Consider the following 26,473-nt stretch of genomic DNA (forward strand, 5'->3'; position numbering starts at 1 on the left):
TATTACACATTAAAAAAAATTGAATTTATACTAAAAAAATATCCTTTTCACAATACCATAAAATCAAATTAATACTAAATGTGTCTGTAGAAAAAACATCTTTGATAATTTTCATATTAGTTACACAGTGAAAAAAATTGAATTTACATTGAAGGAATCTATACAATTTCATAAAATTGAATTTATATTAAATATGTCTTTTAAAGAAATACTTTCCACAATTTTTATATTAGTCACCTATCAAAAAAATTAAATTTATACTAAAAGTGTCTCTCGAAGGAAAAACTTTTAAAATAAATTTAATTTTATGAAATTGTGAAATGTGTCTTTTGAAAATACATTTTTAGTATAAATTCAATCATTTCAATGGATGACTGATGCAACTGATATGAAAACGGTGAAAAATGTTTATTTAAAATACACTTTTAATATAAATTCGATTTTATAAAATTATAAAAGGTGTATATTGAAAAGACACTTTTAATATAAATTTAAAATTTTTTAACGTGTGTTATCGATATAAAAATGATATAAAATGTCTTTTCAAGATACATATTTAAAAGTGATAAAAAATTGCCGTAGATTAGGAAATAGTTTTCATTGTATTGTATTTTAAAAATTTAATTTTAAATTCACCTTAAAATTATAAAAAATCCATAGAAACGGTGGGGGGCGGTGATAGGCGGAAAGACAACGAAGGAAGTGAGAGTTGACCTGTGTGGCTGTGTGGGAAACTGTAAAAAGGTGGAGTTGGAAAACAGTGAGGCATGGTGATAATGGAGGGCGACCACACTATACTTAAGAGCGCCGTCTCCCCAAACAGATCGCAATGATTACATCTTCTTCTCTGAATACCGGCAAAGCAACACAATCTTCTTCTGGATTCCCTCCCAATTTCACGTCTCCACTCAATCTTCTCTAATTCCCCAACCCTTCCTTTTCTTCCTTCCTTTCACCACTATTATTTCTACCCATTTTTTTCCCTAATCCCAAAGGTACGTCTTCTTCACATCCTCCTTGATTTCTGTTATTCCCTTTCATCTTTTTGGCCTGTTGTTTGATTTTGCTCTTCCTGATTCGGATCTTGCTGTTCTGCTTTGCTTTATGTTTAAGCTCTGTCTGGTTGCTGTGGAAGTGTGGCAAAACGGAAGAATTCTTTGAATCTTGAAAGCATCTTCTTTCCCCTTTGCGAAAGATAGGTGTTAGCATTTTTTTAGTATGTTTGGGGTTTACAATTTATGTAGTTGGTTTGAGTTAGTCTATGTCTATGTTGAATTACAGTTACGCGTGTTTTTTCTCCCTTCTAAGAACTTAGGTTGATGAGCTGTATGAGACGGCTTGTTTTCTTTGATTGGCTTTGCTTTGCTTTTTATTTGCTTGACATTAAGTAGTGGGATTTGTGTTGTTTATCGGCTTTGTGAGTTTGGGAAGGTTTTTATCAGGGGCTATGGCAAGTGTCATAAACGGAAAATTGATGAATCAGCTTTGAATGTCAAACAAGAAATATGTAATAAATTATCCAGTAGGGACCTTTACATTAAGCAAGACAGTTTCTAATTTCCTAAAATTTGTAGCTTAACCATTTGGCATATGAGAAAATGAGAGAAAAGAAAAGAAATCAAAATCGTGGACTTTAGTCTTCCTGTTTTTTGTTTTTGAAAATGGAAACTTATATATTAACAGTTGAAACTCTTATACAAAAAATATAGACTTCCCTTGTGTCTAAAAATTAGTTTAAAAAATTTTAGGATTTGAGGTAGTAAAATTTTTTTAATACCTCAAAATTTCTAATCGGTTCTTAAAAACCATTTCATTTTCAGTGTAAATCTTTGAGAGTTCTTGTATTTTACAGAAGCTGTTACTATTATCTGTTTTCAAAAACAGAAAACAAGAAGTGTATCCAAATGGGCACTCAGTTTTATCTTCTATTTAGGAATTAGGAGCTAAAAAAACAAAAATGGCCACTTTGGCTCCTAAACTAATTTTGCACTGTATATCCCCATTATGTCAAATATTTTAACCTCTTGATATCGCCTTTAAATTTTTTTGACAACAAATGAGCATATTTTTGGCTGAAAATGAGAAGATATTTATAGTGTTGGCTGCTTATTTTGGAGGAAAATTAGGTCCATTTGCTTTGAAAAATAGTTAAAAGCAATGTCAAGAAGTTATTTAAAATGTTATGGGAACATGCCTAGTTAGTAAAGGACGGGGCTTGCTACTAGTGAGATAGATTAAAAGTAGACAGAGGGCCTATGAGTAAGTCATATATTTAATTAAAGGGGCTAAGTAATGCAAAAATTAGTTTAGGAGTTCAAGTGGGATAAGGGGCATGGTTCCAGGGGTCCAGGGTATATATATATAAAACTTAATATAAACCTAAAAAGTATTGTTTGGCATTGAACCCTTCAGTTTTTCATTCATTTGAAACAAGGAGAGGGGAGACAATATAAGTCTCAATTTTTTTCTCTTGATTCCTTAGTAATGAAATGAGGGTAAGAAAACAATCCAATGACTGCAAATCCATTATAATAAATTGTCAATGACAGTTTAGCTGTTTGGGACTTGTTGGACTTTTGAAGTTGTCTTTAGGCCCTCTTTGGGATAGCCTTTGGTTTTTAGCTTTGGCCAGAAATTGAAGATGAAGCTAAAACTATAATAATATTAAAAGGGTAATATTGATATTATAAAAATGTCATTAAACAAGAAAAAAGTTCATTTCAAAGCCTAAAAAGGACATTTATAAGAAGCAACATGCTCCTAATTACCCAAATAAGTACAAAAGCTTTTATTGAACTTAAAAAAGAGTTTTTCGGTTTATCATAAGTCAATCCAAATAGCACCATACTCTTGTTTCCATTTTTTGTTTTTGACCTTTGATCATGTGCCCTCAATTTGGCCTTCACAATTTTGATCTCAACCATGGATTTATGGAGATTGTATATTCATTGATGTGAAGGATTTAAAAAGTACCAAACCAATGAGGAGATGAAAGGTAAAAGAAGAACATGCCATGATTTACAGAATTTGTATGCCCACTTAAAGTGACTGGAATATGATGGTTGCAGAACTCTGGAGGCTTCTCTCTTGGACTTCCTCTGTATGTAGTGGTTTTCATAATTGTGAAACCACTTCCTATGAGAATATAAATCTCTGGTTTGGGAAATTCCAAGCCCTAAACGCCTAGCAAGTACTGTATACCCTTCCTTCTACTTTTAGCATGTATAGCTCACCTCCTTCGAAATAATAAAGAGGTTGGGATGCAATATAACCCTTGTGTTTGATCACTAAAGGAAGACAGTTAAAAATATTGATACATTGGCTGTGAAGTTTTTCTCTTCTTGTTGTTGACTCGCTTCTTTATCCACTGATTCCACTCACATAGAAACATATCCTTGCCCCCAGATGGTTCCATGCATGCCATTTTCTCCTAGATTTGTCTCTTCCCACTTCCTGTTTCCGAATAAATTTACATATACATGATGTTCTATCGCAGGAGATCTTATCTCTGTTACCTTCCTTTCTTGATTTTCATATAATTTGGTGCAGGGATGTTTTTGTAGGGATGGAACTCTATCTTGTGCTCAGTGGGGACCAGGTGATTCATTGCATTGGTCACTGGGAATGATGCCATTGAAGATGGAAATTGTCCTTTCAGCCCTGATATTATCTTGTTTTCATTCTTTTGTACTGTCTGATTCGCAAGGTATGGTGATGCGCTCATTTGACATTCTGATTCAATTAGACAGCATATAGGTTATGCAAATTATAAATACTATTGTATTAGATTTATTAATTTTTAGAAACAAGACTAAGGTATGCAAACTAGGCTAGTGAATATTGAATTTTGATATTAATTAATCAGGATTTGACACTACCGTGTCCTCTATCTCTATCCTCCTAGAAAAATTGGTATTATGTCCTAAATATCTTATTTGCACTTGTTTATCTGCACTTCTGATATCGTAGCCAATAGTAATCATTCTAAGTGAGAGTCAACTTATGCAAATGAGTCACAGACTATGCCTAAACTCTTAAGATCTAACCCTTCTCAAGGTGGATTGAATAAGAAAAAGATTGTTGATCTTGGAACTAGGGTACTCAGCAATGAATTGAAAATTTTTTTACATGCCCTATTCGGCTGAAGCTTTTTCTCACTCTTGAATGGGATAATTTATAGCTAACCACTAAGTTAACATATTCTTTTTCTTTGTCATATTCCATCCATATTATCCATGGGATTTGAACCTGAACTCTGTTTATAATTCATTTGTTTTCTATCATTAGTGCTTATTTGTTTTGTGTTGTTTTATTTTGATTTGTTCTCTTTTAAAGACTATAGGGCTTTCTTCCCCTTTCTAAACCTTTCATTTAGTCATCTTCGTAAGATAATATCATCCATGGTTGATTTACTTAGATCATGCCAAACTGATCTGTGTTTTTAGAACAATACAAAGTTCTATTTTCTAAGCTGAACACAGACAAGAGGAGTATGCAATATTTATCTATGTAGTGGATAGGGGGTCTCTCTCTCTGTCTCTCTTCTCCTTCCTCCCTCCCTGTCTGATGAAAAGATGTAAAAAGATGATTGTGATAGACAGCTGGGTATGATGAGATGCAATCAATTGAATATATTTTTTAATTTTTTTTTCCTTTTCTTCTACCCCTTCTAATGTTTGTTATGTTCCATTTCAGGAGATGCACTCTATGCATTAAAGAATTCATTGAATGCCTCCGCCAAACAGCTCATGGACTGGAACCCAAATCAAGTTAACCCATGTACTTGGTCCAATGTTATTTGTGACCCCAGTAATAATGTCATTTCTGTGTAAGTTATGTTCTCTCTATTTCTGCTTGAGTTTTGACCTCTGTACTGATAAACATGCTAACAAGTAACACCAAACGCATTGTTGCTAACAGAATTTGGCGCTAAAAGATTGTAGATTGTCCAAGCCTATGTTCTCTACTTGCCCCAATCACTTAAGTATTGTTTATGCTTATATCTATTATTGTTTGCAGAACGTTGTCATCCATGCAACTGTCTGGAACGTTGTCCCCCAAAATTGGAATTCTGAACACTCTTTCAACACTGTACGTATAGAGTATATTGGAGAAATTACTACGAACTCTAAATCTTATTTTCTAAATTTCTGGATGCATTTAATTGACCTGACTCATTTTTCCAATTCCCAACTATGAATTATGAAGAAGAATTGTTACCTGGAATACTGTCATCTTTTGTATAATTCAAAATGGAGTAAAATTTTATATTTATGTATTTTCTGTATTATTTTAAGATTCTGGAAATCGAAAAATATCATGATCATCAGATCTCATGTTTATTTTATGGTAATTGTTGATGGTTTCTTTTAAGACATATATGTTGGTGTGTCTTGCCTGACAAAAAAAAAATTGTTGGGGTATGTGTCTTATGTATTTCTTTTTGGTTTTCCTAATAAAACTTGGATAGTGTTGAAACTCTAGACCTTGGTAGGAGTTTAGAGTGGATCACCTAGGGTAGGTATTCCTAAAACGAATATAATCCCAAGGTAGTTGACTCAGTTGAACACAATGAACTGCTTGAATTTGGCCACTTGGGACCTCTTTCACCACTCAGTTCTATTTGTGGTTATAACCATTGTTAAATTATAGGTTTTCATATCTTCTTAGGATCTCAGCCTACTTTCATTTACCTTTCTCTCATCTATTCACTGCCTTCAACTTGATTGAACCACTACTGCCTGTTGGTGGAGACATTGCTCGTCATTGCTCATGGCCAAGCAATCTTCGATGATTTTCACTCACCAAACCTCTAGTATGGAAGCAAACTCTGAGCTTCACAAAGAAATGATCATTTATTTGGAACATGTGAAGTTTCAGATATTTCCAAAGAAAGAGCAGAAATGGGTGAGGAGGGATTCGAACCCCCGACATTGTGGTTTGTAGCCATGTGCTCTAATCCTCTGAGCTATAGGCCCCACCCCGTCTCCACTATCTCTGCATAATTTTGTTGTTGGAAGACGGGAAGCCCCTAAACTTAGAACAGAAAGTGAGTTTAGTAAAACCAGAAGTAAACATTTGTAGGTGCTAGCTGCCTGCCTAGTATAAAGTTCTTCACTCTGAAATTAAATTCTTATTTCCATCATGTACATCCTTTGAGTTCAGCATGAGAAAGAAATGTGACCTGCAGCTCTAACCATTTCATATTTGCTAAACAAAAATCTTGGTGGCCCTGAACTGGTAGTAATGGTTGTATGGTTACCTTGGATTCATTAATTATCAGTTACATACTTTTTGTTAAATATCTTTCCTTTATTAATCAATAACCTAGCAAGATGATTATGACCCTTCATATGCTCTTACTTTTATGTTTTTGATTAATTAATACATGTCAGATGTGTTCACTATGCAGTATATTGCAAGGAAATGACATAACTGGTGAGATGCCAAAAGAGTTGGGAAATTTGTCAAATCTAACAAAGTTAGATTTGGGAAATAACAGATTAATGGGTGAAATACCATCTACCCTTGGTAATCTTAAGAAGCTACAGTATTTGTGAGTAACACCATCTGCATTGTGTTAGATATATATCTCTGCATAATTTTGTTGTTGGAAGACGGGAAACCCCTAAACATAGAACAGAAAGTGAGTTTAGTAAATCCAGAAGTAAACATTTGTTGGTGCTAGCTGCCTGCCGAGGATAAAGTTCTTCCCTCTCATATTAAATTCTTATTTCCATCATGTACATCCTTTGAGTTCAGCATGAGAAAGAAATGTAACCTGCAGCTCTAACTATTTCATATTTGCTAAACTAAAATCTCGATGGCCCTGAACTAGTAGTAATAGTTGTATGGTTACCTTGTATTATTTAATTTTCAGTTTCATTCTTTTTGTTAAATATATTTCCTTTATTAATCAATAGCCTAGCAAGAGGATTATTACCCTTCCTGTGCTCTTACTTCTATGTTTTTGATTAATTAATACATCTCAGATGTGTTCACTATGCAGTACATTGCAAGGAAATGGCATAACTGGTGAGATACCAAAAGAGTTGGGATATTTGTCAAATCTGACCACCTTAGATTTGGAAAATAACAGATTAACGGGTGAAATACCATCTAACCTTGGTAATCTTAAGAAGCTACAGTTTTTGTGAGTAACACCATCTGCATTATGTTAAATATGTATCTCTGCACAATTTCGTTGTTGGAAGTGTGATTAGCTTTATCTTGCAATCAGGATTTTGAATCAAAACAATCTCACTGGGACTATACCTAAGTCGCTCTCCAGTATTCATCAAAGCTTGATCAATCTGTACATGATCTAATCTCATATCCTATGCAGATTTTCTTTTGATTTATGTTTATACTGATTAAATTGCTGCTGACATTTATTGAATCTTTGGAACTTAAATGTTTGTGTAATCAGACACTTTTATTTAACAGTAGTACTGAACCTATCTTTTCAGTCAGCTGGCATCAAATGATCTCAGTGGTCAAATACCTGAGGATTTATTTCAAGTGCCAAAGTACAAGTATGAACTTACTTTATTAACTCCTAATTCAGGCATTAACCATATTAATTTGTGATTCTTCATTTATTTTGCTATGCTGTCCATGTTGCTCTCTCTCGTTCTCTCCCTGCTTCCTTCATTCTGTCTCTGTCTGTCTCTGTCTCTGTCTCTGTCCCTCTATGTTTCTCTCTCTCTCTCTCTCTCACACACACAAACACACATGCATGCACAGATACACATGTAAACACACAGAGATGCACACACTCAGAATTGCCACACAGATGCGCACACACAGAATTGCCAACATTAAACTTGTATTGATTTGAGTTGATGGTGCAGTTTTACAGGTAATAGGTTGAATTGTGGCAGAAATTTTCAACACCTTTGTGCATCTGATAATGATTCAGGTGACAGGATTATCTGTCTTATTTGGGACAACCCTGCTTTACAATTATGGAAATATTTTTCTGAAATGCAGTCATGGAATTTTCCTTTTCTTTGACAAGGTAAGCCTGGGTTTCCTTTTCGTGACAGGTGGTTCTCACAAACCGAAAATTGGACTGATAGTTGGAATTGTTGGAGGACTTATAGGTCTTCTTCTTTTTGCAACTGTGCTGTGTTTTCTGTGGAAGAGTTCACGCAGAGGCTACAAGCGCGAAGTTTATGTAGATGTTGCAGGTTTGTGATCCTTTTAGTAACACACTGATTTAAATGTCTATATGGAGGCAATACTTAGTGCAATAATAATTTGTGGGCCTGTTTGATTGTGAAAGCACAGTTCAAACTTTATGTATGACCAAATCATGCGAAAAGGCTGAAGGTTGGATTAGGATGAGAAAACCAATGAGAGTCTCAGAAGGCAAACACTGGTTCTTTGTAGAGTTGAAGTCCTTTGAGATTTGAACTAAGTTTGTGGAAGGTAAGTTGCTGGGCAAGATCTCAGAGAGAGGTAGGGGTTTGGTGGTTTGGATTAGGTTCGAGCCAAAAGTTTGGCTATGTTGTTGGAAAAGGTTGAGTCCTGTTGCAAGTCTATAGAAAGGTGTAGGTTTAGAAAGTCTTGGTTTAAAGGTGATCATGATTCAAAGTCGCGGTATCGGTCATTGGCTCGGAGGGTCCCGATGCATATCGGTCTTGGCTTCTTTGTTCAGTATCGAGTGATATGCAAAATAAGATAATTAGAGATTTTAAAAAATTATAAAAGTATTATTTAAATTATAAAAAAATAGATATAATTAAATAAGATTAAAAAATTAATAAAACAAAATTTTGTCACATTTAACTCAAAGTTATTTATGATAATACTAAGAATTGGGGATTTAATTCTCACTTTGTCATATAAATACATTTAAATCCCATCCCATACCATCCATATCATTTTACTTTAGGGACTCAATTCTCACAATAGGTTATCATTAAATCATATCTTATACCATCCATGTAAATCCATATAAAAGGCATTTTTTACTTTACCAATTTGAGTTCCCAATTTCCCACCCTTGCACACCACCATTGCTATCAAGACCTACAACAGACGACACTACCTGCAATTGCAAATTTGCAACTATGCAAGACCCAACACTGGAAGGGGAGCAAATTGATTGTGAGGGGGTTGCTTTGCCGACGTTGACGGTGAAAGATTCATTCCACTTGACGATTCACCACAGCCAACACCAAAGCTCCACCCTCTGGTAATGCTTGATTTTTAGGTAAATCAGGTAAGTAAATCCTAAATCATTCTCTCATCCTTTAGTGGTTTCTCTTTTTATTTTTAAATGGGTCATGGGTTGGGTTTTTTCTTCTTCATCTTCTTTGATCTTCTCATTGTTGGGTTAAAAGTTCTAATTTTAGAATCATGGGTGTTTGCTTTTGAAAAGGGAATCTCTGATTTTTTTATTTTTTTTGAAAATGTTGTGATATTTTATTGTGGTTGGAAAGAAAAAGAGAATGTTTGAAATTTTTTAACCTAACTGAGTTGACCGAGTTAACTCGAAAATTGAGATCAGTCAACCAAGTCTTACCAATTTTGTGCCGAGTTTGTGCATTATACCGTATTTGGTATCGGTCTCGTTGTGGTAGGTGTCGAGGCAAATACGACTCGACTGAGTTGTATTGGACTTGGCCGATACTTTGAACCCTAAAGGTGATAAAAGCTTCTTATTGGATCTTAGGAGGAATTCAATAGGTAACTTCCTTTTTTGCTCTGTTCGTTTAGCGGAGGGTAGGCGTTTTTCACTTGTGTTCCTCGAAGGTAGAGGTTTGGTGGGAGGATGGTCGCTGCTCGCTAGTAAGCTTTGAAGCCTTGGTGTAAGATCCATAAACAGTCTCTTTGTAGCTTTCAAGGATGCCACCTCAATTCAGGGAGTTTCAGGAAGAGGTTTTGTTGGAGGGTCTTCTTATGCAGATGCAATTAGATATGGCAAAAAGGGTGTAGCTGAGGTTGTATGGATTCAGGTGGGGGGGAGGGAGGGAGGGGTTTCGATGTGCTTAGCAAAATGCAGGACTTAAGGCACTACTTAGTGGGTAAATGGGAAGATCCCTTTTCTTCCTTCCTTAAGATTGTGGGCTAAGTCTTATTGGCATGTGAAAGGAGAGCTACATCTCATGTTTTTAAGTGGTCCCCTCATCCCGTTTGAATTTGAGATTCGCTAGGAGGTGGAGAGAATTTTCAAAGAAGGACATGGTTGGTACAAGGAGAAAAAGCTTTGGCTCTCTGAATGATCTTCTGAGATAGGATGCTCAAAAGAAGAAGTGCATGTGGATGAAACTTGGGTAAAAATTTTGGGTTTACCTCTTTTTTTGTGCAACAAGGGCTTTTTCAAGGAATTTGGGGATGCCTCAGGTGGATTTGTAGCAGTGGATGAAGACACCGCTAATTGTTGCAAGTTACAGTGGGTGAGGGTCTTGGTGAAAACTAGAGGTCTGTATTTCCTGAGTAGCTTACAGTTTGTGGTGGGCGATTTGTGTTTTCCATTCCTCTTTGGTGGGAACTTTCTCTTAGGGTGTCGGTGGTGGTGCAGTGCAAAGTAGAACAAAAACAGAATGTAGGAGTTGAAGTGTGCGTTGCATCATGTGCGTTGGTGAGAGTAGGAGGGGAGGCTCGTTATTTGGAAAAAGAGGATGGATGCATGTTGTTTCCCTAAGGGGGTGGGAGTTTTGTTGATATGAAGTAGCCTAATTTCTCTGAGCCAATGCAGAGAGACATTGGTGTTGTGTCAGCTTTGGGAGAGTAGGATTGGGTCGACTTGCTAACCATTGTCTAGTTGGAGGAGTGAGTTAATCCTCAAAAAAGATTTCTCCTTTCTGTAAAGGCCCATGATGCTCTGGGCCTTGATGGAGGGGGCTGGGTGAAAAGTAATGGAAGTTCGGGATGACCTGGTGAATGAGTGGGCTTTAAATTCAGAAATGACCTTGGCTCCTCTAAGGCTCGTTTTGGCTCACAAAAAGAGAAAGGCTCCTTTTTACAAACTAACGTGCTTTCTCTCAGCTACGTTGAGGATGAGGATGATGTTTGCTTGTTGTTCAAGAAGAGATCTTCGGTTGCGGTTCCTTCCATGCCCAGCTATCATAGATGAAGCGTTAGTGGAGGAAGCCTTGCGTTTTTCGGGTTTGTCATTTCTTTCCTTTACTTCACTTGGGTGGGATAATCTCTCTTCTTTCTTCTTCTACTCCTCTATCGCTTGTTTTGTTCTAGTTAGATGAAGCTTTAGGGCTGTTGGTTCGATGGGAGGATAAGAGTAGGGCCCCTTTGGGAGGAGTTCTAATGGAGCCTGGGCCTTTGAGCCTTTGAGCTAGTAATAGAGAAGGAGGATCTCAATGAAAGGATCAATTACGACATTGAAACTGGCGATTTGATTGAGGGGGTTCCTACTAAGGGCTCGTTTGGTAAATTGTTAGTCTTTAGTAGGTTTGTGGGAATGCCAATTGAAGGTTTTGATAGTGAAATTTTGGCTTTACTTCAGAGATTGGAGTCTAGGAAGAAGGGTAGAAGCCCTCATCTTGGAAAAAAGAAAGTTTGAACCTCAGGGTCTAGATTTGAGAGAAAATTATGCAAGCTTTAGTGTTCTATCAATTATGATTCATCTTCAAGGACAGGAAAAAGGAGTGGGAGTTCTTCGGGGAATTTTGCTAGCTTTGTTGATGAATATTATACTACTTTCTTGAAATGTAAAAGGTTTAAATGATGTGAATAAGTAGAAAATGGTTAGAGCTCTCATTAAATCTTAGAGGGCATACTTAGTTTGTCTGTAGGAGACTAAGGTTCAACATATGTCAGAAATGTTAGTAAGAAAGCTGGGTGTAGGTAGATTCTTGAATTGGGAAACTGTGGATTTGAGAGGTCAATGGGGGTATTTTGGTTTTTTGGGATAATAGAGTTTTGGAGCTTCCAGAGATGGAAATGGGTGTTCATTGTCTCTCTTGGCGGTTTAAGAATTGTGATGATAATTTTATTTGGGTGTTCTCTGGTGTGTATGGGCCGGTTAGCAGAGCTGATAAGGAGGAGTTGTGAGCAGAACTAGGGGACACCAGGGGGTTGTGGAGAGATCTAAGGTGCATTGGTGGATATTTTAATGTGGTTAGATTTCCTGGAGAAAGAAGAAATTGCTCAAGAATCTCCTCAACAATGAAGCATTTCTCAGAGATCATTGAAGAGTTCCATTTAAGGGATTTACCTCTAGCAGGAGAGAGCCACTTTAATGGTCTCTCTCAGAAGTTGCTGCCCAAGCCTACTTCCGATCATGCTTCTATTCTTCTGGATGGATGTGGGATTAGAAATGGCAAAACTCCCTTTAGTTTTGAGAGCATGTGGCTAAAAGAGGAAGGGTTCAAAGATTTGGTTAGGAGGTGGTGGACGAGTTATACTTTCAATGGCTCATTTAGCCACATCTTCGTCGACAAGCTAAAGACACTGAAGCAAGATCTCAAAACATAGAACACAGAGGTGATTGGAAATGTTTCCTCCAACAGAGAGGTTGCCTTCTCTTAGATTGGTTACTGGGACACCAAAGAAAGAGATTTGGGTCTTTCCCTTGAAGAGTTGGAGGCTAAAAGAAGGGTTGTGGAGGATTTCAGTAAGTGGGCAAGCATGGAAGAGACTTTTTGAGGCAGAAATCAAGACAATTGTGGTTGAAAGAAGGTGATAAAACTCTCAATTTTTTCACAAGATGGCTAATGCCTGGAGAATAAGGAATTTTTTGGTTGCTATCAAAGTGAATGGAAGAAGGTTGATAAGGGAAGATGAGGCAGAGGAGGAGGTGGTTAACGATTTCCAAAGAGTTTTGTCAAAAATTGTTGATTGGAGGCCAAACATCAATGGGTTGCCCTTCTTGGTTCTGGACAATGAAGAAGCAAGAGCCTTGGAGAATCCTTTTTGGAGGAAGAGGTCTTTGCAACTCTTTTTAATTTGCGTGGGGATAAGGCTCTGGGTCTAGATAGGTTCTCCTTGGCCTTTAGGCAATTTTGTTGTCACATTGTAAAGATTGAAGTGATGGTTTCTTTGTTAATTTTCATCATTTTGGCCTTTTTGAGAGAAGCCTAAATGCCACTTTTATTGTGCTCATTCCTAAGAAAGGGGATGTAGAGGATTTGAGGGATTTTTGCCCAATTAGTTTAGTAGGGGGTCTTTATAAGTTTTTAGCTAAAGTTTTGGCTAACAGGTTAAAAAAAGTGGTTGGGAGAGTGATTGGAGCCAATATATATGCTCTAATGGCACATATTCAATATGATTTATGTACCGTAAGACACTCAAATCATCCGACATGAGTTTAACTTGCATTTTGAAGATTTATGTCTGGTTTAAGGAAAGAAAAAGGTGCAAGTTGAATAACTTTAGATTTGGAAATATCAAAAAAGGGTTTAAATGAGGCAATGAACGAGTCAAGACTCATGGACTATGAGGAAAGACAAGCGAACATGGATAACGAGTCAAGAAGCAAATTCATCAAGTTGAATGAAAATTTGGAACGCAAAATCTGGTGACAACATGTACTCTGACTTTGAAGCGAAATTTGGAGCACTTCTCGAAGTCCATTTTAGGCAAGTTATATATCGTTTCGAAGCTTTGGAAGTCAGGAATCTAACGCTTCAAACGGTATGCAAATCAGAACTGGAACAAAGAAGTTATGATTGTTTGAAGATAATTGTGCAGAGCTGAAGGAACATTTTGAAATGATTTCGAAATTCAACTTATGAATTCGAAATCCAATTTGAAATGACCCTAATTTCGAATTCACACACTACCACATTGATATTTCGCCTCCTCTACTTTGGGGATTGCATCTTGGGCACTTCATCCACATTAAGTGGGCCTTACACGACTAGAAATCACGATTTTATTATTTTTTTAGTCATTTTAGGTAATTATTTGTAAAATAAGTGGCTAATAGGAACATGCCACGTGTTAGGTTTTTTGGTGGAAACTATAAAAACTCGATATTTAGGTTTTCTAGGTAGTTCTTGATTTTTTTTAGGAGTAGAGATGACTTAACAATTCTTGGGGGGAGAAAAAAAGACCTTGAAGGTTTTTATTGGTTTGTTTTCTTTCTTCTTTTTATTATTGAATAAATTATTGTTTTTAATTTCTTTGAAATCAAGAATGGTTCTTTCTTATTCTTTTATGATCTATGTATGTGAAGACATGCCTATAAGAGGCTAAAAAATCATCTTGGGGTGAAACATGAAAACCTAGAGTTAGATCCCAAGGGAAACAATTGGTGAAATTGGATTAATAATGGAACAGATGAGAGGTTAGGGTACTAGTATTGAAATCAAAATACCCTTTAAAGTTAGTTTGACTTAGGAGATGATACAATCACATATTCCTTGATACTAGGGATTCTTGGTAATTCTTGATCTCTAGTTATCAATTTTTTTGTCATTGTTATCTACCCTAAGACAAATCTACACAAAGTGGTAAAAGCCTAAAAATTGTTGACCTAAACCTAGATTCCATGTCCATTCATCTATCAGGTAATTCAATGGAATAAAATATTAAAAGTTAAGATACAGATCAACTCTGAGGTGTGGAACTTAGGTTAATCTCGTTAGACCATGCATTTTGATTATCCTAAGACTATTAAATTATATACCCTTGTTTTGCCTAAAGATTTATACTTGAAGTTGGATTGTGGACCCCCAATCTTGATTAATTGAATTAAAAATCAATAATTATTCTATAATTTAAATAGGTTTATTTAGGAAATTTTCATCTATATTTCATTCTAATTTATTTGAATTAGATATTTTTTTTATCTTTAGTAAATAATTAATCCTTTGAATCTAAGAACAAATAAACATATTAGAGTTAATCTCAGAGAACGACTATCCAGAATACCATAAAGCTGTGGTAACTCTACCTTTGGTTTTTCTTGGCCAGAGTTATCATGTATTTAAGCTTTAGTATTTTATTTACAATAGAGATTTATAGTTAGAGAGCACTTTATTTGCATTGAAAAGATTTATGACCATGTGAACTAGGAGTTCTTATTAGCATTCATGGAAAAAATTGGGCTTTAGGGTTAAGGGGGTTAGGTGGTGCATTTCCTTTGCTCGTTTTTCAGTTTTGATTAACGGAACTCCTATTGGTTTCTTTGCAAGTTCTAGAGGTTTGAGACCGGGAGATACCCTTTCCCATTTTCTTTTCATTTTGGCAATGGAGGCGCTCTCTTGTATTTTGAAGAAGACTATGGAAGGAGGCTTCATTCAGGGTTTCTCGGCTAGAGGGATAGGTGGTGTAGGTAGGGTGGTGCCCCATCTTCTTTTTGCCAATGATACTCTGATTTTTAGTGACTCAAATAAGGAGCATTAAGAGGCTTTGAGTTGAGCATTCTTGTGGTTTGAGATGATTTTTGGCTTAAAAATTAATTTGGATAAAAGTGAGTTAATCCTAGTGGGGGGAGGTTTTAATATAGAGGATTTGGCTAGGATGGTGGGGTGCAAAGTGGGCTCTCTTTCTTCTACTTATTTGGGCCTCCCTTTTGGAGCTTCTTTCAAATCTGTTCAAGCTTGGGATGTAGTGAAGGAAAGATTTCAGAAAAGACTTGCTTTGTGGAAGAGGCAGTATTTGTCAAAATGAGGGAGATTGACTTTATTAAAGAGCACTTTATTTAACCTACCAATATATTTTATGTCTTTATTTGTGATCCTTCATAAGGTAAGTCTTAGATTGGAGAAGATCCAAAGGTACTTTTTGTGGGGAGGAGGAGAGCTTCAAAGAAGGCCTCATCTTGTAAGTTGGTCAATTGTCGACTTGGATAAAAAGGAAGGGGGTTTGGGCGCCAAGAAGATATTTTTTGTAAATAAGGTCCTCCTTGGGAAGTGGTGTTGGAGATTTGCTGATGAGAATGATTCCTTTTGGAAACAGGTTGTTGTAGAGAAGTATGGGGAGGAAGAGGGGGGTTGGTGTTTTAGAACTTTAATGAAAGGCTATGTGGTGGGCCTTTGGAAGGCAATTCGGTGTGGGTGAGAGGGGTTCAATAACAAGATTGACTTTAGGGTGGGAAATGGCAAGAGGCTAAGGTTTTGGAAAGATAAGTGGTGTGGGGAGGAACCTTTGGCTGTGACATTTCTAGAGTTGTATTCAATAGCCACTAATAAAGAAGCCTGAGTAGATCGGATGTGGGAGTAGGTTGGGCAAATGGGTTGTTGGAATCCTGTGTTCACAAGATAGATAAATGATTGAGAATTAGGTGAGGTGGAGGGGTTGCTTAGAAGGTTGCAAGGGCAAGTGATCAGAGTAGGAGTAGAGGATGTTATGGTTTGGCGGTTGTCAAAAGGAGACACTTTTTGAGTCAAATCTTTCTCCTCCTCCTTAGTAGATTGTTACTAGAAAGGTTTCCCCACAAGCATGTTGTGGAATCCTTGGGTGCTGATGAGAGTCAGTTAAAAAGGAGAGGTTGGAGTTTTGCAACCAAATGTTATTTGTGCAAGGGTGAAGATGAGTCAGCAAATCATATTCCCCTTCATTGTCCTAAGACAATCATGTTGTGACACCTTATTTTTTCTATTTTTGATGTATAATGGTAATGCCTTCCTTAATCAAGGATGCCCTCATTAGTTGGTGGGGTGCCTTTGTTGGGAGGAAAAGAAAGAAGGCTGGAAAGCAGCTCCGTTGTGCTTATTTTGAACCTTATGGAAGGAGAGAAAGTGAAGAACCTTTGAAGACTTTGAACGAATAGACCATGCTATTTTACGCTCCTTTATGTACATGTTTTTGGAGTGGGTTAAGGTACATTTAGGGTCTAGTTCTTTGTCCCTTTTTGACTTCATAAATTGGTTGGGTTGTAAGTAAAGCAAGGGTGTTGTTTTTTTTGTCTATCTCTCCTTTTTTTGGCCTTGTATGCATCATGTATAATTTAGGCGTTTTTTTTGGTGCTTTTAATACAATTCCTTTACCCATAAAAAAAAAGGCTGAAGTTTGGGTGTGTCACCTGTCCACCCTTCCTAGAACCCTAGAAATGGGACCTGTTCTGCACAATGGCTACAATGCTTTCGTCTTCTTCTTCTTCTTCTTCTACCTTTTTTCCTCTTAGGTAATATTAGCATCAAAGCAAGTTTTTGCTGGATTTTCAAACACTTTCTTTCAATTGGATGGTATCTTGGGATGCCTACAAGTACAGAAAGTTTGAAGAGATTTACAGATCAGGCCATAGTTCTGTATTGAAAAGCAAGTGACAGCTTCAAAGAAAGGCAATTAACTTTAAAATTGATTTATAAATATTTTGGGCTATTTTGTTTAATTTTATCTGTTATATATCATCTTCAAATTATATGTTCTAGTTTCTTATAATTTATATTGTTTTCTTGATTTTTTTTAGTGCTTGGGCTTATTAATCTGTTCTATGCTTTTATCTCTTTTAAATATGAATTTTAAGGTTTTGATGAAAAATTTGATTCCCTTGGAAAATTGCTTTCTGGACATTTTTTTGTCTGTTTTCAGGTGAAGTTGACAGAAGAATTGCATTTGGCCAATTGAGAAGATTTGCATGGAGGGAGTTACAAGTAGCTACAGAAAATTTTAGTGAGAAAAATGTTCTTGGACAGGGAGGCTTTGGGAAAGTTTATAAGGGAGTGCTTGGAGATAACACCAAGGTTGCTGTGAAACGATTAACAGATTATGAAAGTCCTGGTGGAGATGCAGCTTTCCAGCGTGAGGTGGAGATGATAAGTGTAGCTGTTCACAGGAATCTATTACGGCTGATTGGATTTTGCACAACACCAACAGAACGCCTTTTGGTGTATCCCTTTATGCAGAACCTAAGTGTGGCTTATCGCCTTCGGGGTATTAATTCTCTAAATCACATTTTCTGAAATTTCACTTCTGAATTACGTCCTGCGGCATCATTTAATTTAGGTTTATTGTTTTGATTCTTAGTTTTATTTACCTGATATATGTTTCTAAATATGTTTGCATTAGCTTTACTATTTTGGTCATGTATTGGAATATGGATTTTATGTGCTTAGTTGGATAGTTCTTATATTATGAAGGGGTGTTCACATACAGGCAGGGATCCAACGCTCCGAGGTAATCTAGGTTAGTCTTCATCAGTACCCTAGTGGTTATTAAAAATTTGAGTCAAGCAAGGTAGCTCGAGTATCAAGATGGTTTTCTTTCATGAAACATTTCTTTGAGTTTCTACTCCCATCTTTGCCTCATCCTTTGTTGGGGGTTTGTGGGGAAATACTTGGGTAAGTTGCTTGTTTTCTGGAGATTATTTTTAAGTCTATCATGAAAATATTACTATTCTTGTCTAATTTTCTAATAAACAATTTTCTATTTGTTCCTAATTGAAGCTCTACAGCCTCTGCTTTAGTTTTTTAATATAAATTTACGATGCAGTGGTTTAGTGGTAGCTTCAATGGAGAGGGCATTTGTCTTTATATTGTTATACATTTCTGGAAAGATTGAAAATAGGTAGGGACAAAGCCCCTTGACCAGAAGATTTCTCTTTGGCATGTTGGTAGCACTGCTGTGACTTACTATAAGATTTTAGCTAAATTCCTTGGCAAACAGGTTGAAAAAAGTGATAGGGAATGTGGTGTTGGACTCAGAATGATTTTGTGGAGGGGAAACCGGAAACACATCTTAGACACGACTCCTATTGCCCATGATAATGTAAATTGGAGCTTTTGTTTTGGCAGTGTTGTGTAAAATGGAATTTGTGCAGAAGTGGATTGATTGGATTTGGGCTTGCATCTTAACAAGTTTTTCTTTTTTCGTAAATGGTTTGCCTCCTTGCATTTTTCAGAGTACGAGGTCTTTGAGACAGAGGGACCCCTATCTCTTTGAGACAGAGGGACCCCTATCCCCTTATCTGTTTTGTTTTGGTGATGGAGACCCTCAGTTTTCTCCTGAGAGAATTGAGGGAAGGAGGCTTCATTTCAGGCTTCCAGATAGGCGGGGAGGAAAGGGAGGTTTCCCACCTCCTATTTGATGACCTCACATTACTCTTCTGTCAACCTTATTTGGATTAGTTGACTATATGAGTTGGACTCTTCTATGATTTTAGGCTTCTTTGGATTGGAAGTTAATCTGAACAATGGTGAATTAATTCCAGTGAGGAAGGTCCCTAATGTGGTGGAGCTTACTTCAGTATTGTGCTGTGCTGTGGGGTGGGGAAGTTTATTGTCACCTATTTAGACTTGCCTTTGGTAATTCCTTTCAGGTCTTCAATTGTTTAGGATGTGGTAGAGGAGAGGTTTCTCAGAATGTTATCTCTACGGAAAAGATGATACCTCTCTAAGGGCGAGAGACTCACTTTGCGAAAATGTAATCTTAGTTGTTTTTTTATTTGCTTCATGCCTCTTTTTGTTATCCCTAAGGTGGTGGCATTAAGATGTGAAAAAATTGAATGGTTTTTCTTGTGGGGAGGAGGAGGTCTTCTGAAGAAACATATCTAGTGAAGTTGTCATTGAAAAGGAAGATGTGTCTTGGTATTGAAGTGCTGTCCGCTTTCAATTAAGCTTTATTGATAAATAATGCTAGAGATATATTTAGGAGAGGGAAATCCTTTGGTGACGGGTCATAGTGGGATAATTTGGGGAAGTGCCAGAAAGATGGTGCCCTCAAGTTAGGAAGAAAGGGTATGATTTTGGTTTGTGGAAGGTGAGAAGAAGAGGATGAGGAGTTTTTCAAAGGCTAGGACAAGATTTTGGTAAGCGATGACAGAAGAGTCGAGTTTTGATGAGATGTTTGGTATTATGATTCTCCTTTAAAGGACCCTTTTCCCTCTTCCTTCTCTTTTGCAACTTTTAAGGAGGCTTGGGCCAGTCTATATTTAAGTGGTAGCATATTGCTAGGTCTGTTGGAATCCACGTTACCTAAGACATTGCCAAGACTGGAAAGTGGATGGCATTGAGAAGTTACTTTAGAAGCTTCAAGTGTTAGGAAGGTGCAGCAAGGAGGAGGATAATTTGGTTTGGACAGTTAGTAAAAGTGGGAAAGTTATAGTGAAATCTTTCTATTCTTTGAGAGTTGGATGAAGGAGCGATTTTCCCCATGAGGAACTCTAAAGCTCCTTGTGTCCTACAAAAGTGGGTTTCTTTGCATGGGAGGTTGCAGAAGGAAGGATCCTAACTTTGAATCAGCTCAAAAGGATCAGGTGGTTTTTGGCCATTATTATTATTTGTGAAACTGTAAAAGAATCAACTGTCCACCTCCTCATTCTTTGTGGGAAAGCTATGGGGCTATGGCTTCTGTTCTCTCTTTTTGGCATCTCTTGGATCCTCCTTCTTCAGTAAGATTGTTGCTAATGGGTTGACATGGGAGTTTTGTGAGCAAGGACAGAAGAAAGGCTTGGAGAACAGCTCTTCTAAAGGGTGCAAAACTCAGTTCAATCTCTTGAAGATTCCCTTATTTGTAACTTTATCACTGTTCTTGCCAATTTTTTCAAGATGTTTTTCAAGCTGGTTTTTCATCCTTGCTAGACTTCATTGAGTGATTGTGCTCTATGTAGTGGGAATGTTGTTGTGGCTTTTGGATGTGTATCTTTTCACCTTTTGGCCCCTTTGTATACTCACTATGTACTAGGGATTCATCCCCCTTTTGCTTAGTGCTTTTGATATATTCTTATTTGCACATTAAAAGGGATTCTGGATCATTCTTTCCTTATGCGAGCACCATATCAACCATTTCAATTAATGCTGTAACTCTTATTCTGGAAAGCAAAAAATATTATTGAAATTATACTTGATGAGTTCTGTGCCCTGATGTTACTTGTAGCTACAATTTGTTTGGCCATATTATAATCATTAGGGACTTTAGTTTTCTCTATTTATTTTTAATAGAGTTAGATGATGTTTGACTAATTTTAATGTTCACACTGATGCAGAGGTTAAACCTGGGGAGCCAGTTTTAGATTGGCCTACAAGAAAACGGGTGGCTTTAGGCACAGCACGTGGACTAGAATACCTGCATGAACATTGCAATCCCAAGATTATTCATCGGGATGTTAAGGCTGCTAACGTATTACTGGATGAAGATTTTGAAGCTGTTGTTGGGGACTTTGGCTTGGCAAAGTTGGTGGACGTGAGAAAGACCAACGTGACAACTCAAGTTCGGGGAACAATGGGCCACATAGCACCTGAGTACTTGTCCACAGGGAAGTCATCAGAGAGGACAGATGTTTTTGGTTATGGGATTATGCTGCTGGAACTTGTAACAGGTCAACGAGCAATTGACTTTTCACGCTTAGAAGAAGAAGATGATGTCTTGCTGCTTGACCATGTAAGATAACCTCGTTAAATTACAATCTTGGTTTGTCTTCTGTGCAGTTCTTCCACCCCCCCTCCCCTCCTCACTAGATTGGAATGTTACTCTCGCTGTGCATACTTTTATTCTTCATTTATTTTCAAGTGCAACTGTCTCTTCTGCACCATCGGTAATAAATGCACGACTGACAATTTGTTCCCATGTGTATTGAGAAAACCACATAAAGATGAAATGATTCTGTTTTGAGTTTCAGATTACTTAAAACATGTAAATTTATTTTCCTTAGTGCAACTGATTTGAAACATGATGAGAAACTCTTAGTTAAAATGGGTATATACAGTAACTGCCATTTCATAGAATAGTACCCTATTTTTAACTGGGTTCTGCTTGGCTGCATGGTGGAGATTTCCTCATATTCAAAGTCATCTGAATAATGTCATTTTAAAACTTGAAAGAAATGATTGAACTTCAGTTTCTTGAACTATTTTGGCTGACTGCATTTTACATGAAAAACTTGTGCATATGATCCTGCGGAAATTGAAATATAATTATTTGATGAACAATGTTTCAAAATGGCATAATTGGTCCTTCTTTCTATCATATCTAGTCCCTACAGTTTGATACTTTTATGTTTGCTTGTGAAGGTCAAGAAGCTTGAAAGGGAGAAAAGACTTGATGCTATTGTAGATCGCAACCTAAATCGGAACTATGACATCCAAGAAGTGGAGATGATGATCCAAGTTGCATTGCTCTGTACACAACCATCACCAGAGGATCGTCCAGCAATGTCAGAGGTGGTTCGGATGCTTGAAGGAGAGGGGCTGGCTGAGAGATGGGAAGAATGGCAGCATGTGGAAGTTAGTCGTCGACAGGAGTACGAGCGGCTGCAAAGAAGATTTGACTGGGGGGAAGATTCACTCTATCACCAGGATGCTATTGAATTGTCTGGTGGAAGATGAGGTAAAGGATGAATCCAATCTCATTCCCCTTCAAAGCCATATAATTTTCTTTCAGTAGGTTAGCTTCGTCTCCATCGAATTGTATTTTATTTAAAAAATTACAGGAAAAAGAACCATGTCTTGAATATTTTTTGATGGATTTCTGGTTTCGCTAAATTTTATTTAGAATTCTGTGTGTGTATGTGGTTCTGTGTGTTTGAGCAATGCTCAAACAAAATCTAAGGCCTGGTAGTTTGTATTATGAAGCTTTTCCCCAATGTTAATATTGAATATTTCCTTTTGAATTTTTGCTTGCCACAAAATATTTCGGTATGCTATTTCAATTGTGTGATGAGAGGCTATTAGGCATGTATGAAATCATCATGAACAATTGCTAAACTGGGAAATTACCCAATTGATTTTTATTTTGATTTAGACATAGAAGCAATATTATTTATCATTCTCAATGACCTGGCTTCATTTCATTTCATGTGAACCTATGGGTTCTAAATTCTGGCCCTATAAATGTGAATTTTGTAGTTACATCAAGTCAGGCTCAAAAATGTCGAAACTGGGGAGCTGAGCCCAGTTTTGAGTTAGAACTATATGTTGAGAACCACATCTTCTTGTACAAGCACCCGCCCCTAAACCCGCTGTTCTGTGAATTTTGACATAGCTTAGGTTGTTGCAGTTTTCTTGTTCAACCCCACAAATTGGCAGCTGAGAGACGTTGAAAGCAACCACTGCTTCACCTGCCATTTTTCTGATATCGCCTTGTCTATACCATTGCCGTCAGCTCTTATCTCTTGGTCTTTGCTCGGCTAGAAGATGCATACTGTGGTATCTTCTGCAGGTCTGTATGCGCCACCTCTTCAAGGCGCTGCCCATCGGCAAAGCTTGAATGGTCATAGCTTGCCTGAACTCTAATCTCTATTTGGAAGATTTCTCAGATGTGATTCCAAATGGTCTGAATTTCTATTGTAATATCTGTGAGTCATGACACCAGTGGGCAATGGCGTTTCTTGAATTTCTCTCCAGTTGTGTCATGCTGCTGAGAACCCAGTAGTTCCATTTATCTACCACGTGTCCACGGATGATCGCTCCATTTAATATGATATAAATTCATATTGGAATTAAAAACGTGTTTGACATATTTATATTTTAAGAGTGCTTTTAGTTTTAGTTGTGATTTTTGAAAGTATTTTTCATTTTTTTAGTACTTAAAAAATAAAAAATTTCAAGTGTTAAAAAAAGTTAGAAATACTTTCTAAAATTACTATTAAACGTATTTTATAGTGCGTTTGACAATGATTTTGATTTTTAGTATTTTTAATACTTAAAAAATAAAATGTTTCAAGTGTTAGAAAAATAAAAAACAATTTCTAGAATTATTGTCAAATGCACTTTAAATGTGTTTGATAGTGATTTTAGAAAATGTTTTTAATTTTTTTAATACTCAAAGATAAATTTTTTTGAGCATTAGAAATTATTAAAACACTTTTTAAAATTACTACCAAACACACTTTTAAGTTGTTTAATTAAAATCATTTTTAAGAAAATCATTTACTAAATTTTTTCTTTAGAAGACATTATAAGTGATTTTTTTTAGTATTGTGAGTAATTTTTAAAATTTTAAAAATGTTTCCTTATTTTTTTTCGAATATTTTATTTTTTATTTTAAAAAATGTTTTCTAAATTTTTTTAAAAACGTAATTTTTTTTCAAACATTTTTTTTAAAGGTTAAAATTGTTTTTGAAAAACATTATCAAAGTAACATTAATGTGATAATTCCATGTAATCAAGGACTTAATGATCACATATGCGTGCACACAAAAACAATGAAGGCGAAGATGAAATTTGCGTATTGATTCTTTGATATAGTTGTTGTAGTTAACATTTGATATGGAGGGTGAACAATATGATCCCAAGCCCCAAAAAACCATATGACATATGGTTACTGTTTTGGATAGGCAGATGGAGATTCAATGGATGGAAAATTTAATATCAATGACGGCCTATACCATATGCCACTGTATACACTCGAAATCTCGATGAGGAAAATTTAATATATACTCGTATTTCAACGTGACGTAAAATGGGCAACTTCTCTTTTTGGTTGTTTGGATGAATTGCTCACATCAATCAAATATATTCGCAGCATGACTTTTCATATTAATAATGCTTATGTCATATATGAGATAGAGCAGTCGTCAGAACAATGGATTCTGCGCCCTAAAAATCTTGTGTTGCCTGTGAAAAGAAATTTCAATGCAGTTCTAGAAGTAGCGTTAAATTTAGGTTTCATGCACCCTAACGGTATTTCAATGCAGTTCTAGAAGTAGCGTTAAATTTCAATGCAGTTCTAGAACAATGGATTGGCATGATGGTCAAATGGAAGAAAGAGAGAGGAGCAAAATCTTTCAAAGTAACATTTATCATGTGATCGTTCTTTTGACTGCAATCTTGTTCTCATCAAATAATGCTTTCATGCTCATGGAGCTGATTTGATGTCAGCTCTTACCAAGTTCTGATTTGACGTCAGCTATTACCGACGCTGTCGTGATGCTGCAACTAGGATATTAATTACGAGTTTGAATATGTTCTCCTGACTGTTCTATATACCATGGTATCTCTCCCTCAACAAGTAATGTCAAAACGATTAGTCTATTCACTGTAAGCCTTTTCTTGGCTTGCTTTTCCTACAAGAATATGCTTATTCATCTTCCATCAATGTATATAAATTGATCACAAATTAGAACATGGTTGGAGCCCTCATCAAACGGATGTCAGCTTTCCCCCATGTGGGCAATATTGTAGCTAAAATTGTACGTTAAAGTCATTGAAATATGTGAAAAAATAATTAATATTGGGCATAGGCTAAATCAAATTTGAATTGCAGTACCATGCGTTATGGCAGCTAGCTGTGATCAATAAAGTCGCCATGAAACCAAGGCTAGGTGATAAATGACACACAATTGGCTTGTTGCCATCATGTCTGGATTGATGATGCCTTTTCAATGAAGCATATAGTGGAAAAAATACCAAAAAACATATGATCCTTGATAATTTTTTAATGGGTTTCTGGTACTACCTAGCTCTTCTTCTTGCTCTACTTCTTCCCTAAATTTTATTTTGAATTCATGTATGTGTATGTGCGTGAGCATATTCAAACAATGCAAGTCCTTGCATTTTGTATCATAGACCTTTTTCTCATTAGACTTCATGCAATAATCCCATGTTAGATATGTTAGGCAGTATGTAAAGGAAGAACGAATTGACTCAATGACCTTGTGTTCACATGTTCATACTCTTACATGCACACAAAAACAAAGAAGGTGAAGATGAAATTTGGGTATTGATTCTTTGAACGTTTTATATAGAGGGTGTACAATATGATCCCAAACCCCAAAAACCATGTGATATAAGGTTACTGGTTTGGATGGGCAGCTGGAGATTCATTTGGAGGGAGAGGGGACTGATCCTTTTTCAGTATCAAACTAATAATATCAGTGACGAGCTATACCACATGCACTATATACACTCAAAATCTCCGTAAATAGAAAATTTATTAATACAAAGTGCAAACTACAAGATGAATTCGTATGATGTCTCTGTGGACATTTAGAATATGTAGAACTTTTCTCCCTTACAAGAATTTGATGATACTTGAGTTCAGTTGGTCTTCCTGAAAATGGTAATACGTACTTCAGCACAATGCCCGACCCAGCCAAGTGAAAAAGTTGTACACAGAACTTGGTTTTCAATGGGACGTGGGCAACTTCTCTTTTTGTTTGTTTGGATGAATTGCTCACATCAATCAAATATATTCACAACATAACTTTGAGTACATTACTTTATGAAAATACATCTCTCATTTCCGAATTCTGATTGCATTAAAGACCTATTCATGGCAGCAACAGCTTTAGCCCATTCCCGCATCTTTGCTTTCACCCTCTCTTCATTCGCCTTTTGCTTATCATCATTGCACTTCGTACCGGCTTCAGTGCCTGGGATGTTCTCAACTAGAAGATAAGGAGGTGGCTGTGTGGAGCCACCAGTCTCCCATCCTTGGAGGTCAATCCCACATTCCATGTAGTCAGCACCCGCCATTGCAAGAGCTTCAATAGACATGACTTCTTTCGCTTGAGGTTGTTTGTTGATCAAAAAGCTGTAAGTTGTTATCCCGATAGACAAATGACGGACAGGAGAGGTATATATAGGTTAAGGTTCCATGGCTTGTTTCTCTATATATTATCAAGTCTCCAGTTTGGAAAAAGAAGTCACACGGATGTTGCTTGTCCCATGTGAATATCAAC

At 36.5% G+C, this 26,473-nt stretch overlaps 1 protein-coding gene across 8 annotated transcripts; it reads left to right on the forward strand.

The window, feature by feature from the left end:
• Nucleotides 1-748: 748 nt before the first annotated feature.
• LOC117918505 (LRR receptor kinase SERK2-like) lies at nucleotides 749-26,074 on the forward strand. Of its 8 annotated transcripts, none has more exons than XM_034835212.1 (14): nucleotides 749-995; nucleotides 3,550-3,706; nucleotides 4,696-4,828; nucleotides 5,020-5,091; nucleotides 6,413-6,556; nucleotides 7,010-7,153; nucleotides 7,241-7,315; nucleotides 7,470-7,535; nucleotides 7,854-7,921; nucleotides 8,049-8,192; nucleotides 17,449-17,790; nucleotides 20,840-21,234; nucleotides 21,864-22,179; nucleotides 26,057-26,074. In XM_034835212.1, exons 2-13 carry the CDS (start codon nucleotides 3,625-3,627, stop codon nucleotides 22,176-22,178), a joined length of 1,980 nt encoding a protein of 659 aa, XP_034691103.1. In that variant the 5' UTR covers nucleotides 749-995; nucleotides 3,550-3,624; the 3' UTR covers nucleotide 22,179; nucleotides 26,057-26,074. The 8 variants fall into 8 exon arrangements, with proteins under 8 accessions (XP_034691103.1, XP_034691104.1, XP_034691102.1 ...); XM_034835213.1 differs by lacking the exon at nucleotides 26,057-26,074 and adding an exon at nucleotides 22,839-23,184; XM_034835211.1 differs by lacking the exon at nucleotides 26,057-26,074 and adding an exon at nucleotides 22,849-23,184.
• Nucleotides 26,075-26,473: the final 399 nt, after the last annotated feature.

Source organism: Vitis riparia, chromosome 7 (genome assembly GCF_004353265.1).
Source record: "Vitis riparia cultivar Riparia Gloire de Montpellier isolate 1030 chromosome 7, EGFV_Vit.rip_1.0, whole genome shotgun sequence".
NCBI lineage: Eukaryota > Viridiplantae > Streptophyta > Magnoliopsida > Vitales > Vitaceae > Vitis > Vitis riparia.

Bases quoted from the DNA above. Each gene is read 5' to 3' on its own strand.
- LOC117918505 (XM_034835212.1), top strand. From the start codon at position 3,625: ATGATGCCATTGAAGATGGAAATTGTCCTTTCAGCCCTGATATTATCT. The intron at 7,154-7,240 runs GTGAGTAACACC...TCTTGCAATCAG, and splicing joins CTTAAGAAGCTACAGTTTTT to GATTTTGAATCAAAACAATC. The intron at 7,316-7,469 runs GTACATGATCTA...CTATCTTTTCAG, and splicing joins CATCAAAGCTTGATCAATCT to TCAGCTGGCATCAAATGATC.